Raw genomic sequence first — 16,733 nt, 5'->3', positions numbered from 1 at the left:
CTTCCCACTTCCCACCCCTTGACTGCGCCCCCCAGGATCCCACCGCCTATTCTACCCCCCCGCTTCCTGTCCCTTGGCTGCCCACCCCCCCAGAACCTCTGCCCTATCCAACTGCCCCCTGTCCCTTGACTGACCCCGGGGACCCCCTGCCCTTATCTACCCCCACCGCCCCTCTGCTGCCCCCTTACCATGCTGCTCAGAGCAGCAGAAGTTTGCAGCCAGCCACACTGCCTGCGCTGCCTGGCTGGAGCGGTGGGCCAGAGTGCTGGCAACGTGGCGAGGTGAGCCTGTGGGGGAGGGGAACAGCGGCGGAGGGGCCGGGGGCTAGCTTCCCCAGCTGGGAGCTCAGGGACTGGTCAGGACGGTCCCATGAGCTGGATGTGGCCCACGGGCAGTAGTGGGTCCACCTCTGATTTATGCTGTTTTTTCACTTTTTTTTATATTTTATTCTGCTTGTATAATGAGGAAACTAGTCAGTTTCCCTTTCTGGTAGTCATACAAAGCACAGTGATGTAATGTTTAACTTGGAAACAATGCTGGGAAATATTTAATTAAAACTCTAGTTTTATTGGAACTTATTATAATACTAGAAATATTTCTGATCGTTTTAGGCTAAATTTTTGGACTGAATTGATCTCAATGTCCCTTTAAAGACTTTGCAAGTAAAATGTATGACCCCTCACTCACTCCTGCAAACACTTACACGCCTGCTTAACTTTATGCAAGAGTAGTCCCATTGGTTTCATGGAGCTGCTTATACGTATAAAGTTTAGTACCCATGTTTGATTATGGTTAAAAGATAGTAAAAAGTAATTTTTTACAAATATTAAGATGCAGTTAAAGGAAAAGGTCCCTTCTTCTCCCCCCTTGCTTTAATTGATGTATTAATTTAATATTAATCTCTTATAATAATCTATTATGTGGGGAAACAGTGGATTAGCAGTACTTGAGATGAAAAATGTGTGAGTGAATGCCTTTGTCTTTGTTGGCATCTTTGTCTTTGTCTTTGTTGTTCTATTGACGGAAGGCAGAGATGTGAAATTTATCCCAATAATTAGGTTTCTAATTAGTGTATCGTAAGATTGACAAATCATTGCTTTTCATTGCCTGTGATTTGGAGTGAGAAAGTTCATGTAAACACAAATGTGTTTAATCATTGCCTGACAATTCTGAACTCAGATTTGTTTTGATGTATTCATGCATGTTGTATGTATAATAACAGGTATATGTTATGAGATATTACATCTAGGAAACAAGCTGTAACTTGATCCTAGGCCACAGTAGTTTAGCCAATGTTCTGTGTCACTAGTGTAAATTGGTGCATAGGTCTTTGTGCTAACTCAATGGTAAATGAAGTGCAAGCTGGATAATTATCAGTCATGTATTATTTTATGCAGTTATATGGGAAGTGACACTTCTTGTCATTATCAAGTATGTGCCTGATCCAGATTTCTTGCATATTCAGAACTCTTGTTGACACGTATGGTTTTGATTTGAATGGGGAGATTAGGGGGCTGAATGAGTGCAGGATTGTGCCTTATGAGTACGAGGGTATTGAGAGGGTGTTCTGTTTGCTGGTTTTAAGTGACTTTCTTTTTCCCTACAGTTGTCGGACAAGTAACCGAAAGAGCTTGATAGGCAATGGACAATCTCCAGCTCTGCCTCGGCCTCATTCACCTCTTTCAGCTCATGCAGGTAAACCACCTACCTTTACCTATGCCATTACTTGTATTAATGCCTTTATTCTTTAGGAGAAACACATCATTTAGTCCACAACACTCCTGCAGTGTAACTTTTCTTTCCATTTGTTTGTAATAACTAAAGTTTGAGAATAATTACGATGAGAGCCCTAATTACTCTGTTTGGAACTACTGAACTATGGTGATAGGCACACGGAAATAGCTTGTGTGAATAACATTATTTTTGCCCTATTACAGGGGTAGGGAACCTGACATGGGTGCCGAAGTCGGCACACGAGCTGATTTTTCAGTGGCACTCACACTGCCTGTGTCCTGGCCACCGGTCCGGGGAGCACTGCATTTTAATTTAATTTTAAATGAAGCTTCTTAAACATTTTTAAAACCTTATTTACTTTATATAGAACAATAGCTTAATGATATATGATAGACTTATAGAAAGAGACCTTCTAAAAATGCTAAAATGTATTACTGGCATGCAAAAGCTTAAATTAAAGTGAATAAATGAAGACTCGGCACAGCACTTCTGAAAGGTTGCCGACCCCTGCCCTATTACATGTTGGCAGATGTAGATTTTCCCCCTTCCCCAACCTCAGTGCAATGTAAAATGAACATATGATACCTTGCAACATATATAGAGGCAATGTTGTCAGTGAATGGGAAATTTGATAGACAATCAGGATATTCTGAGTTCTGTTCCCAGTTCTGTTGCTGACCTTGTGTTTGACATTGGTCAGGGTCACTTCAACTTTCTGTACCTCGGTTTCCTCATCTATAAATTGATGATCATGACACTTTGTTTGAAAAGCATATGAGATCTATGGATGAAAATCTGCAAATAAGAACAGCTTTATTGTTGTTTATTATCTGTTTTGTATAGGAATCTTGTCTGTACAGCAGAATACAGTACAACAAAGATGCATTTTGTGTTACACTGTGTGTACAGTTGTCACAATTAAATCCTTGAGAGTGCTCCAACAAGAAAGTGTGAATGTGGGAACTGGCATTAGCCATAAGCAGGCAGGCTGTCAAAGGTTGTTAAAGTGTGGCTGTGGGGACCTGGTTGACAGCTTACAAGTTAAAGGAGACAGCAGAAAGATGGGTTTCATCTGCATTTTTAATAGGGGATGGTAAGTTCAGTCAGTAAGACATTAGCAGACTGTCTTATGCAGCTGACCAGCAATGTTAGGTGAGAAATATGCCTGTCCTCACAATTGTGGGCAGGAGCCCTATGCAGCTATAGGAATAAAAATGTATGTATAATGCCATTGCAGAGCCTGCAAAGAGAGCCTGAGTTTTTGTACACAGTTCATGAGGCTGGGACTGGTGAGACTTCAAACTCAGCAATAGAGTGGGTGCATTTTTTTTTAAACAAAAAAAATCAGTGCTTAGAATCTGACACATTTCATACCAGGCTGTAATCATTTTAAAGAGCAATGGGAATCTTCTACTGGCCTGAGCAAAAATCTGGCAGTCACGAACTTCTGATGTTTCATCATGACTGATGATGACTATGGCTTTTGGCAAGTCACTTAACCTCTCTTGTTCAGTTCAATCTATAAAATGGGAACAATTATACTGATGTCATATGGCTGTTGAGAAGCTGCTTTTAAGATGAAAAACAGTAGTATAAGTGCTAGTGTTAATTATTATTAAGTAGGTCAAATGTTGGGTTGCAACCACTTAGCATCCCCTTCATTAAACAATATATGCAACCCATTCAAGAGCTGCTTATGACTGCTTGTCACAAAATTGTTATAGTTCCCAGTGATCCACTGGAATCGCTCATGTTCTATTATATTTCAGCCCACACTTAACATGTTTGTTGACTGGAAGGGCAAAGGTTTTTTCCCCACAGCTGGCACATGTGACGCACCCAGACTGAGGCCCCTAAAAAAAGCATAACAGAGAAACAGGAACAGAGTTGTCTTCGGGATTTCTTTAACTCTCTACTCCTGGGGGAATCTTTTTGGCTCTGTATTATTACAGACATATGTGCTGCAAGGTATTTTGAAGTCAATTACCAAAATAATTGAAACTGGCATGATTATATTGTTATTTTGACAAATAAAATATACAGAATTCTGCAGAGTGTTTAATTTTTCGGTGCAGGATTCTCCCAGGAATACAAAGTAGAGAAAGAAGTGAGTGAAGAAGCAACAAGCCACTTGATGAAGCAGCTGCATTGCAGGTCATTAGAGATTACTGCTTGAGTGGCAGCAGCCAAAGATTAGCCAGATTTATTGATAAGTAATGGGAGCCAGGAGCAATCCCGGGTATTGCAGCATTGCCTTGTCGGAACATTAAGCAGTCCTAAGCTTGAGTCAGAGAGGAGCCTTAAGTGGGTGTGGCTGGGACTGAAGGAAACAAAGAGAGCATGGGTGGCCAGTAGGGGAAGCTGGGGGAGCCTCCCCAAATAGCCAAGCATGGTCCCGTTCACACTCCGCCCCCCAGGGCTCTGCTTTGGTGGTGCCTCTGGGCTCCGGGGGCTGGGCCATGCCACCTGCCTTCCTGGGGCTGGGTAGGCTGCAGTGACACTGCGCACTCTCCCTCCGTGTGCTCCAGGACTAGGAGGAGCTGTGGGGTAGGGGCCACCGGCTGCGATGGGGGGGCTCTGGGTTGTGGGTGTATGGAAGGGTCTCAGATGGAAGGGGCAGGGCTGGGGGCTAGTCTCACCCAGCCAGAGGTTCACAAGCTGCTGATGAAAGAGCTCAAAGTCGAAGTGTGCAGCAAATATAGAACTTCCCTTGCATAGCCACAAATTTGTTGTGTTCTGTGAAGATACCGGGGCAGCTGTGCAGAGATAACTAATATGGGCGGTAAGCTAGACTTTGGGGCCCACAAAGCTTGCAGCCCCCTCCACCCGACAGGTATGGGGCACCTGCACATGTAAGGGACGTCTCCATTTTTGTTGTTTTAAAAAATGTTTCTAGTTCTCTTTCTTGTGAAAACAGAAAACCAGTATAAACAATGTAATCTCATTGATAGGGTTGAAAGCTTGTCATTCAGCCTTTTACTAAAGATCTTGGGTTAGTCAGTCTTCCTTACAGCCTTCCGGGGCTGGCCTTGGGATCCATGTCATCTTTGGCAATAGGTCCTTTAATTTCTGAAGGAACTACAGACAAATTCAGAGTTATAGGAGGCAGGGGGTTGTTGCAGCACCCTGGGCAGCATGTAGTGCTATTGTCACTAAAAGCTCTTTTCCAGCTAAATATCTCCTGCATAGCCAGCTCCTCTACTGAACAGCCAAATTGTCAGTGTGCAATTAGAATCTCCTCCCACGTCAGGGAATTCAGGGGTTTTATTGTTTTTGTTTTGTGTGTTTGTTTCCATAGCAATTGTAGCTTGATCCTTTTATGCATACACAGCCTTTTGTGTAACTGTTCTGCGTTTCATGCTAAACTTTAATGCTGGTATCTGTGATTTAAATCTCAGCCATGCTTAGCTTCACAGACATCTATTTTATAAAGTGTGGGCTTTGCTTCTTTATTTTAACAAATGTAGCTTCCTTTTCTTATTTATGGTGAAGCACACGTAAGCCTTGTCTACACTGCCACTTTACAGTGAAAAAACACCCTCCAAGCACTGCAAGTTTCAGCACTGTAAAGTGGCAGTGTAGAGAGTGCACCAGTGCTGGGAGCTACTCCCCTTGTGGAGGGATCCGACTACACGAGCCATGACTACACAGCCACGTTAAAGTGCTGCCACAGCAGCATTTTAACGTAGCTAGTAAAGACATACCCTAAGTGTGCTATATTTGCAAAAAATAGTTTTTATATCTGTGTTGTAAAGTGAGTTGTAAAATGATCAGGTTTGTGAATTAATCAAAACAGCAATGAGTTAATTTTCAGTGGAGTATGAAGATGCCAGAAGTCACAGCTAATAAGTCAGGGTTCTGAATCTGTTGTTTTAAAAGAATGACATCTATAGAAAGAAAGCAATACAGTTTAGTTTGTTTATTAATTTTAATTATTGCCATTTGTATACAGTAATGGCAATTCCTTAACTGCAACCAGAAGAGACTTTTTACTCATTTTGCTCTAGGAAGGACTGGATCTTGCTATGCAATCAGTTTTCAAAAGAGGATTGCAGTGTTGTAGGGAATAATGTATATGGGAAAGGGGGGGGGAAGTTTTAAATACTAAATTGCACTCTGATTCAAGTGTCCTAATACTGTCTAAATCCATTAAAAATTGTAAGCACTTCTTTTTTAAAAGGAGTTAGTTAAGTTGGTCAGAATTTGCAAACGTACTCCCTACCCCTATTATACCCACGCCCTCTGTTTTGCAACAGAGGTGGCATGTGATGCTTAACTATATTTACTTTCTTTTTATTAAACTGCTGCTACCTCTGATGCTATTTGTACATTGAATGGCATGAACTCTGCATTTCCAACGAAGTGGGTATTCACCCACGAAAGCTCATGCTCCAATACATCTGTTAGTCTGCAAGGTGCCACAGGACTCTGCTGGTTCTACATTTCCAGTTAGTGGAGGCTTCCCCTTTCTCTACATATCAATAATCTTGAAACCTAATTCCAATTTAGAGAAAATAAAAATAAATGTGCTTTGTAGATAGATTTTTTTTTTTAATGTCCCTGGGCTTCTACCCTTCCCATTCTTCTGTAGACCCAGTGTTAATCTCTAATGGCATCAAGCAAACACTGCTAAACCTGCCAAGAGATGTCAGTGTGATCTAGACTGAGAGCAAGGAATAATATCCAAGAAGCAAGCCAGCTGCCAACCATAACAAACACATTTAGCAAAATGTTTAGTATTTCCCTTATCTGAATAGAGAAGTCCCCTGCTAGCAGACAACCAGATCTTAAGAGTTTGCAAACCCTTTCCTTACTCTAACTGGGGACAGTCATCTGTGGGTGTCATGGGTAGTTTGATCCATTTTTTTTTTAAATAACTTGAGCTCTTCACCCCTGCACAGATCTCGGTGGGAAGCACCTGAATAACAATTTGAAAATTATTCTGCTGCCCAGCTATGTGTTTCACTGACCAGCACAGTTGGTTACATTACGAAAGCCAGACCTGCAACCTTCTTTGGCTCTTTGGATCTTGTCTGCTTTATGTCAAGATTTCAAGACTGAATAGCTAGGCTGTAAACCCAATACACAAGCGTATTAGACCAATTGTTATGTTCTGTTGCTGTGGTGTTAAAATGCTGAGAGTCGTTTAAGATCATCAGATGATGAAAAGGCTTCAAAGTGGGGCTAATGTTCTGATCCACCAGGAGTTTATAATAGCAATTATCATTAATCTCTGATTCCCTCAGTGCTAATAGAAAGTCATTGCATCAGAAACTCTTTATTTTGTAAGTAGACAGCTATTAAAAATGCATTAATAATCCATAGTGAGTACAACATATGCCTTTCCGAAAGATATGTAGTTCTTCCCTCTGTGGTGAAGACACAGGATTTCTTGAAGCTAATTACAAAGCAATCAAACAATTTAATTAATCTGGATATAGCTTTCTTAACCATAACTGCCTGCAAAATGAGGCACCCTGAGTGTATTGCCATTAGGTAAAGTATTGTATTGTTTTGGTATGTTGATTACCTATTCACTCTGTTACTTCTCCCTGGGGATGATAGTGTTAATTACCCACCTAATGCCTGGTCACCAGTCAGGTTTACTTTATCAGGTCAGAAACATCAGCAGTAATCTCAGAAATGTATAAAATAACCTAGGATAAAATATACAACAGCCAACAAATCCCTGGGAACAGCAGGATTTGAATAATAAGCAAGCACTGCACATATGGGCAGAGAATTAACTGGCACTGGTTTTCATTTGAAAGTCTCTCAGGTATTGACTTGCAGATGGGTGGATGAATGCTGTGAGAGATGAAGGTCACGTATAGGGCTTGGGTTCTAATCGTCTTGCCTTTCTGGAATACCATACCTTAAGACCACAGCAGTAGTACTGGTTGCCCCCGTCACTCTGGGTTTTTTTCTTCCCTATTTGCTGTCTTGACTGTTTGAATTATTTTGTTACTCAAATGTCTAGATAAACCCCCATGATTTAACTGGTATTCAGGAATTATTTGTAATCTGTTTCTTGGAAATCTGAAGATTTATTTTCCAGATAAATCAGTTTACAAATTAATTGATACTCGTCAAGTTTGACTCTCCTCCTGCATGAAGAGGATTTATTGAATCTTTCTTATTTTATCTGTAATGAGTGGTAGTTCTGTGTTGCTCCTGATGATGCTAGAGCGGTAGAGGTTCTGCATCTCCTGAAAGCAATAGTCATATTTTTAAAAGTAAATAGTACTTTTTCTTCACCATTACTTTATGCTCTGAATAAATGACCAATGGGTAATTAAGTGTGCTGCTGAGAGATGTAATGTAAACAAATGTAAATATGTGGTGTTTAAATAGTTATGGAAACAGTAGTCTAGATTTATAAAACGACCTCATGTGCTGATATTTCAAATTCTTTGCTGTCAGAAGGCTTATCATCTACAATGTTTTTATTTTTTAAATTACCTATTTCTGTTCTCTGTAAAATGCCAAGACAGGTTCTTTGTCTTCTCATTCATGTAAGCCCACTGTGTTTTCCCAGACACAGCTCCCCCCTTTTTGGTATGGTATCTAGAATCAGTGGCCATGTTTTATCTGCACAACATGTCTTTAAAAAAAAAAAAAAAAAGGCTTATCTTTATTTAATAAGCTATCCTAGTAGCAAGAGGAATCCAGTTAGGAGCTGTTAAATTAAATGAACTGTTGCCCTCAGTAATTTGGTATTTGCAGTTCATGCAGGACAAGAATAAATTGTGCTAACCCCCAAACAAAGATCAAAATCTATGCCACAATGTCTGGTTTTAGATGTTTTCCCCCTCAGGGAACAAAAATCCCTGCCACCTTGAAATTATCAAGGCCCCCAGAGGTATATGAAGAGTAATGAAGAAGCTATGGTATTGGGGAAGGGGAGAAAGTTGAAAACTTAATTCAGCTGTGATAGATAAATGGACAAAGAGTCGGGGTTCTGGCCAGCTAAAGCAGAATTCCTGTCTCCTGGGGCTCAGGAAAGAACAGATGCTAAGATATGATTTCAGTGCAGCTGAAAACACATCCTGCTTCTGCTCCCCAAAAATAATGGGTTCCTTATTGTTTACCATCTAAATGTCTTGATGAATATATTGTCTATCATAAAATCAATGGCATCTGTTGAGGACATCACTATAAAATATGCAATGTTAAGTTAATTGAAAAATTTCAGTAGAAATCTAGCATTCCTGAAATCATTAAGGCAGCACCTCTGTTGGATTAGGTTTTCTTTTTGAACATGGATAGCAATTTATCCTCTTTAAATGTTTACTTTGAGTATATACAGTATATAGAAATCTTGCTCTCCTTACTCCTAATTATAATTGCAGATTTCATTTAGTGTCCAACAGTACAGTAAATAAGTTGCTCTTCTTCTGATTCTTATTCTTTAAATGAGTATGATCAGAATCTAGTCTTTAATTTAGAAGGTTTTTTTAATATGTCTCATAGGGCAATGCTACTTTTAAGTTTGTTTTAATTTTATTTGTTTGTTTTGTTTGTTTGCAAGTATCACCTTTACATTTCCCCTTTAGACAATCCACACAGTCTAATAACATACACTGAGTGGTCAAGGCAAGCTGGAGTGCTGGTGAACTTCCCCTTCACAGCTGCTATTGAGCTTGCTCTCTAATCAGTGGCAGGTAGCACACCTAATGCCCCCCCAAAGGAGATGTCCTGTTTACAATGCTCAGTCACTTCCGCACATCACTTAAGGACTTCACCTCTCCAAGCAGGCCTTTGGTCAAACCAGGGGTTCTCAAACTTTTGTACTGGTGACCCCTTTCACATAGTAAGCATCTGAGTGCAAACCCCTGCCCCCATATCAATTAAAAAAGCTTTTTAATGTATTTAACACCATTATAAATACTGGAGGCAAAGCAGGGTTTGGGGTGTAATAATAGCCTCATGACCCCCCTGAGGGGTCCCGACCCCCAGTTTGAGAAGCCCTGGTCTAACCAGGCCGGGGATAATTATCCGTTCCATTTGTTTTGTGTAGCTATTGACTTTTGGAGAGTTACAGGAATACACAGTACAGATGGCAAGAGGAAAAAATATAGAGAAAATATGTTTAAGGACTGTACTCCTATGGCAGTCGTTTTCTGGAGTTTTCTAATATTTTTAATGACTTTCAAAAATAGTGTTTCCAATCTTCAAGTTGTATTTCTTTAAAACTAAAATATTATTCCTGTAAAGTTGAATTAATTGATCTGCGCTTTTGAAAATGGAGTAAACTGGCTTTATCTGAAGTTAAATTTGATCTTCGTTACTAGTTTCTTTAACTGAAATGTAACTTTAAGTAAGGGCTTGGCTGCACTTGCGAGTTACAGCGCAATAAAGCAGCCCCGGGTGCCCTAGCTGACTCCCCATCCACACTGCAAGGCACGTAGAGCGCTCTGACTCCGCAGCTACAGCACTGCTGGTATTCCACCTTGGTGAGTGGAATAACGTTTGCTGCGCCCCTGCTGGAGCACCCCAGCATCAGCGTGAATGAGGTGTTGTGTTACTGCACTGCGATCAGCCTCCAGAAACGTCCCATAATCCCCTTAAGTCAAGTGGCCACTCCTGTCATTGTTGTGAAATCGGCTGCAGCAATGCGGAAATGCCCTTTCAAAGCGCCGTTTCAGAGAAGCCGGCTGCTTATCTGCTCCGAGAAAAAGCAAACGTTTAATTTGCTTTGAGTGAGAGAGAGAGAGAGAGAGAGAGAGGTGGGGAAGGGGATGGGGATCTGAGCTTACAAGACAGCATGCTGACATACTCTCAGCAACCCAAAAAAACCCTCTTTCTCCCTCCACATACACACAACACACTCCCTGTCACACTCCACCCCACCCCATTTGAAAAGCACATGCAGTCACTTCTATGCTGGGATAGCTGCCCATAATGCACCGCTCCCAATGCCGCTGCAAATGTGGCCACGCCAGCATGCTTGAAGCTGTCAGTGTGGACAGTCTGCAGCACTTTCCCTACTGTGCTCTATGAAAGCGGGTTTAACTCACAGCTCTCTACATCTGCGAGTGTAGCCATGCCCGAGATGTTATACTGGGAGTCCAGTTCTTTCAGAAACCTTACAGACTAATCTTTGTACTGAAGATTGGTTCTTGGCTGCTGGAAATAGAAGGTATTTGCTTTGTTTCTGAGTTCCTTTTCTCCTTTATTTTTGCCCCATGACAGGAAGCAGTCCTCAAGACAGCCCTAGAAATTTCTCTCCCAGTGCCTCAGCCCATTTTTCTTTTGCACGAAGGTAAGAGTTTGTTTGCTATGCATGAAGTACAGTTTGTTTGGGGAAAATGTTCCTTTGCACAGAGGGACTGACTAGCAAAATACATGGAAATGTCAGTAATTAAGAATTACTTGATTTTTATATTAACTATTTTAGTCCTTAAACAACACAAAACCACATTGAATGATTGATACAATGCAACTGTGCCTTTTTAAAGTACGTTTTAAAATTTAATTTTGCTAATATGTATCTTCAGTCAAATTCTTTTCACTGGGCATTTAATCCTGATAGGACTCATACAATTAGTCAAATTCAGATCTTGTAAAAATTGAGATATTTCAATAGTAAATGGATACCATAGGCAAGTTTCAGTCACAGACCTAAGCAGCAAAGAGTCCTGTGGCACCTTATAGACTAACAGACGTTTTGGAGCATGAGCTTTTGTGAATGCATGTAGTGGACAAAACGTCTGTTAGTCTATAAGGTGCCACAGGACTCTTTGCTGCTTTTATAGATCCAGACTAACACAGCTACCCCTCTGATACTTGAGACCTAAGCAGTTTCCCCAGCTGTGTAATTGAGACAATTACCTGACTTGCAGGTGTGTTGTGAGGATTAATTAATGTTGGTACAGTTTTGATGTAAATTATTAATAAATTACCCATAAACTGAGTAGATAACTTGTCAGAGGAGACTGCCTATTCATGCCAGTGTGGTTCCATATTACTTAAAATCTCCTCCACTTACCTCAGATATGTTTATTAACATAAGGCTGGTGGGGTTGAAAGAGTTGATATGTTGACCTAATTGTGTCTACAAAATAAATTACATCAGATGGCTGTGTTTTAAGTGATGCATTAAGTATCACTGCAGTTACCCACATAACTGCCTTATTCATCAGTGACAGAACGCTCCTTGGTGCAACTTTTGTTTCATTTTAGGAGTTTCAGATACAAAGGTTGTCAGACAGGGATAAATCTTATACTCAGTGTGAGAAAATGGCTTTGACTCTTTATAAAACGGTTCAAGCCAGGGGAGAGAGCTTCATTTGTACATGCTTTGTGTGGTTTGTTATACCAATTATATTAGACCAGTAAAAACCAGCAGGATCTTATTAAAGGGGACAAGACATAGATGCCACATTTATTATGATAACAATTTGATTTATGACTAATAACTAATATCTTAATTTTTATACACACACATTATACCTAATACCTACACACACACACACACACACACACACACACACACACACACACACACACACACACACACACACACACACATTTACATTATACCTAATACCCCCCCACACACACACACACCCTTCAGATGTTCTGCACTGCTGCATAGTTACCAGTCCTGAAGATAGCTTAAGTTCATGGCTTGATTTTGCAGCTTGGGTTCGTAGCTTGTGGCAGCTAACTGGCCAGGAAAGCTTGGCACAAGGAGAAGCTGGATCTATGTTGGGCAGGCACTGATGTCCTTCCATGTTGGCAGCAGAATGTTACCCAGAGTTTCTCATCTCACCCTTCTTTTTTATAGGCTTTTAGTTTGGATTCAAATGTATAGGTCTTGCTGTGTCACGCTGCCTCTGGGTTTAGATTGATCACCTATTAATTGCAGGCGTGACTTTCAGCCTTGAACCTGGCTTTGATCTTCCTTCTGTTGTTCTGTTGTCCTTTTCTTTTTAGGGTGGATGCTTCTTACTTTGTTTAGGGCTGTTGCCTAGGTCTTCAGCCGTTGGTATTTGAACTTTATCTCATCAGGGCAGGCTGGGGCTGGAGGTTGATTCCATCATTCATACATACCTCATTCACACATCTAAACTAAACTAATAAGATTACAGCAGGGTTTGCAAAAATGAAGGTTGGAGGAAGCTTTTACAAAATGGAGTGAGTGTTTTAAAATGAGGTTTGAATTACAATATGGAACAGAAGTTACAGTGTAGGCAAGTGTAGTGAATGGTGAACAGAAGTTACATTAATAAAATGAACAATTAAAAACAATTTCATTTATCAGTTCTACAGGTTCACCTCTAGCTTCTGACATCTGCAATGATGTTTCATAAAAATCTATGTTTTGAGATTTTTATGGAGGAATATAACTAGCATCTTCTGTCACCCATGTTTAATCTGACTGTGATTTAAAAACTAGCCGAATCAGTATTTTACAGTGTAAAATAGTATACAAATAAAAATATCTTTCCATGAAGGAGGAGATATTATAATAAATTTATAAATCTGCTAAAATAGCTCATGAGAAAAACCGATGAGAGAAATTGAACATTACTTAAGATGATGATTTAGTTACACTTTTTTAAATGGTGCCAAACACTATCTCAAACAATTCCTGTCATTAAATGCTGTATCATGTATTTTAGTGTAATTAATAAGAAAAGTCCATTTTATTTCTATAATGACAGTGTTCACAATACCAGATACCACAAGCAGTTTACCTGGAGCTCTTGGATATCTTTTCTATTACGATATATAACATTGTACTACTTTAGTGGTAATGGTAGCCCATATTACAAATACCATATAGCAGATCCTGGATTCAGTCCTTTTTGTCTTGCATTCTTTTCTCCTTTCAAACTGTATCTTTTATTTAACACTAATTCGTGGGGGAGAAGAGATGAATTAGGAAAACGAAAGTCATTTCCTGACATTCCCATTTTGCAAATCAAAGTAAAGGATCTAGCTTCAGAACTTGTAGCAAATTTGCTTGATAGCATTGTATGCATGAAACATAAACCTAAAAATGTCTGATCCATACGGTAATTGTATATCGTTTTCTTAGGGAAAGGCACTATGTATCTCAAGGTTATATTCGTGCACCATGTTACGGTAATAAAAGTGGGTCGGTCTTTGTGTATTAGTGGAGGAAACAAGTTCAACCCACGTAATCTGATGAAACAAATTATTTCTGCTTCACAGTTGCAAAATATACAGAACACACCCCTGTTGACATCTTTCAGCTTGTCTTTCTTTCTATACTAAGCAAATTTAATTTATATATCTGAGCTAAAAGGAACAAACCTCCTTTTGGAATTGTTCATTCATTGGAAAGATGCTCATCAATACCTCAGAGAAAAGAGGGTTAATACATTACAAAACAGGATCATGGAGACAGAGATGTGCAAAATTTTCCTTTTTGTTCATTGTGAATAAATGGACCGAATAAATCTCCACAAATCATACCCTTTGTTCTGATAGTTGTTTTCTTTAGTGTGGAGCAACACTAGTTCTACAGTACTATTCAGTCCACTGAGTCTTGAAACCTGGTAGAACTCATACAATAGATAAGATTAGGGTATGTAAAAATGAAAATTTTTCAATGATAAATGGATAGCATAGGCAAGTGTCGATCACCCCTGTGATACTAACACAGACCTACAACATTTACATTTTTATATGAGGCAGCATGGTCTAGAGTTAACATGGGGGACTGACAGCCAGGGATTCCTGAGTTCTGGTCCTGGTTTTATTGATGCTGTCAGTGGCTCTGCCACAGACTTGTGTGACTCTGAGCATACACATCATCATTTGTATTACAGTTCTGTGGGATTATGTCATGAGCTCCTTAGTCACATTTTACTCAGTCCACATCCATCCTGATGACTTGAGTTCGAATTTGATTGGATAAACACTGAGCAGGAAGCCACACCTTGGAATTTCACCAAGAATGAATAATGATGATGTTCTGAGACAGACTTTTTTGGAGGGTGGGGAGGCAGCATTGAAATATTTAGATTTCCAGATTTGAAGCTCTACTTTATGAAATTACATTTCCTACACAAAACCTGAATTGAGTGGGGGTCTTTGTAACTGATCTTTAATTAAACGGTTTTTTAAAATATTTTTTCCAAAATACCTGATTTGTGTTATTAAAAACAAATCCTATTTTGTTATGTTTATACATTTTGTTATTTTGCTTGTGTTTTAACATACTTGATACAATTGTACTCCAGTCATGGGCACCGAAATGACAGGTAAATGTAACCAAAAACCGTAACAGTTGTTCTGTGATTTGTCTATTTGAATGTGTAAGCTCCATATTGTCTGTATGTGGGCCACATGAGGTGACAGGGGTTAGGAATTGTACTAGCTTATAAATATTTCCTCCTCCAAAGATGTAATTTAACTAAAATGTGAGTTTTTCACATGTATTTATAGCTCTTAAGAGTTTAAATTCTAGTCTAATTGTTCTATCCACTTAATGATGGTAACCTACTGGTAGTTTGTACTGATTTCATTTTTTATAATGGAAATAACCATTCCCATTATATTTTGCTTTTAGTTGATTGTGTTGGATACATTACATTTCATAGCATCGTGGTTTGTATATTGGTCACATGTTTTTATTTGCTTCTCATTAATTCTCATTTGCTGAACCTGAAAGCTATAATTGTTCCCTGTCTTCATTTTGTCAGAGTGTATTAATGAGAGATCAGTATTATGGATCAGCTCATTCACTTTCAAGTTATTTCATCTGATTGATACTATTAAAATTGTATAATATTTGTTTATTGTGGCCCGCTGTGAAAGTTTACTCTTTGGTGAATAACCTGATTGTATCATCCTTCTGGAATGCAATTCTACAGAAGAATAATTTCCCAAGTATTTCTGTGTAATGATTCTGCAGTGTTCTTTTGGACTAACCTTTATTTCACAACAGGACTGATGGACGCCGCTGGTCTTTGGCCTCTCTCCCCTCCTCCGGCTATGGTACAAATACACCCAGCTCGACGGTTTCTGTAAGTGCCAGCTTTATTTTACAGACAGATTTCAACTACATACAGTATTTTCTTAAACAGACCACCTTGTGAGAAATAAAATATAACACATGCCTTTTATCACCCAGGATAAGCTATGCATCAAATGATGTGCTGACAAGCAAGATATTCACACTTTCAGTACTGGCATTTCATTTGTGATGCATAACTATATTATCTCCCAGTAGTCGAAGAATGTGCAAAGTTATGTTTGATTTACTGAGACCCCCATATTTATTTTGGGATATGGCTATTTAAATACCCCTTTGCATAGCACCAGCTTTATTATATACACTACATACAACAGTTGGTATCCTTAGCTTTGTACAAGATGCCACCATCTTGCCTTAAAACTACACCTCCACCCTGATATAATGTGGTCGTGGGGAGCCAAAAATCACCACCGCGTTCTAGATGAAACACTGTTATATCGGGATAGTGGTGGCAGGGCTGCAGCGGTGATTTAAAGAGCCCCATTCTCCAGCCACATGGAGCCCCAGGCCCTTTAAATAGCCAGCAGAGCCCTGCTGTCACAAGCCCAGAGTAGCAGCGGCAGGGCTCCAGCAGTGATTTAAAGGGCCTGGGGCTCCCCGCAGCAGCTGGAGCCCCAGACCCTTTAAAGCACCGCCAGAGCCCTGCTGCTACCACGCTATATGCGAACCCGTGTTATATCAGGTTGCGTTATAGTGGGATAGAGGTGTATTGACAAGTGTAGACTGTTAGATTTCAGGCTAACCTTGCCCTTGCCCTTCCTTCTCAACACACATTCTGGCTATATTGGGAAATGCATGAAAGCAGAATGGCATAGGTAGTGGTTCATTTCCACTGCTGAGGAGTTACACAGTGAGGGAAGCATTAGTTAAGGGGGTCTGCACTTCTACACATCACATGTTTTTCACTATCATATAGAGAGCATTCTGGTGCAGCACAGAGTCTTATAGTCTGCAATTAGACCGTTCTGTTGGCTAGCCCAGC

General features: G+C 39.9%; 1 protein-coding gene across 7 annotated transcripts in view; it reads left to right on the top strand.

The window, feature by feature from the left end:
- The window catches only part of MAST4 (microtubule associated serine/threonine kinase family member 4), a 342,363-nt gene that overhangs the window by 234,132 nt on the left and 91,498 nt on the right, over positions 1-16,733 (top strand). For 4 of the 7 annotated variants that reach the window (XM_030566014.1, XM_030566019.1, XM_030566018.1 and 1 more), the window contains 4 exons: positions 1,607-1,695; positions 10,930-10,999; positions 14,955-14,975; positions 15,662-15,740. In XM_030566014.1, the coding sequence (XP_030421874.1) occupies positions 1,607-1,695; positions 10,930-10,999; positions 14,955-14,975; positions 15,662-15,740 (259 nt within the window). The remainder of the gene's footprint in view (positions 1-1,606; positions 1,696-10,929; positions 11,000-14,954; positions 14,976-15,661; positions 15,741-16,733) is intronic. The other 3 variants (XM_030566020.1, XM_030566015.1, XM_030566017.1) reach the window with 1 other exon arrangement.

Source organism: Gopherus evgoodei, chromosome 6, assembly GCF_007399415.2.
Source record: "Gopherus evgoodei ecotype Sinaloan lineage chromosome 6, rGopEvg1_v1.p, whole genome shotgun sequence".
Lineage (NCBI taxonomy): Eukaryota > Metazoa > Chordata > Testudines > Testudinidae > Gopherus > Gopherus evgoodei.
Note: the sequence above shows the minus strand (reverse complement) of the source record. Positions and strands in the feature narration are given on the sequence as shown.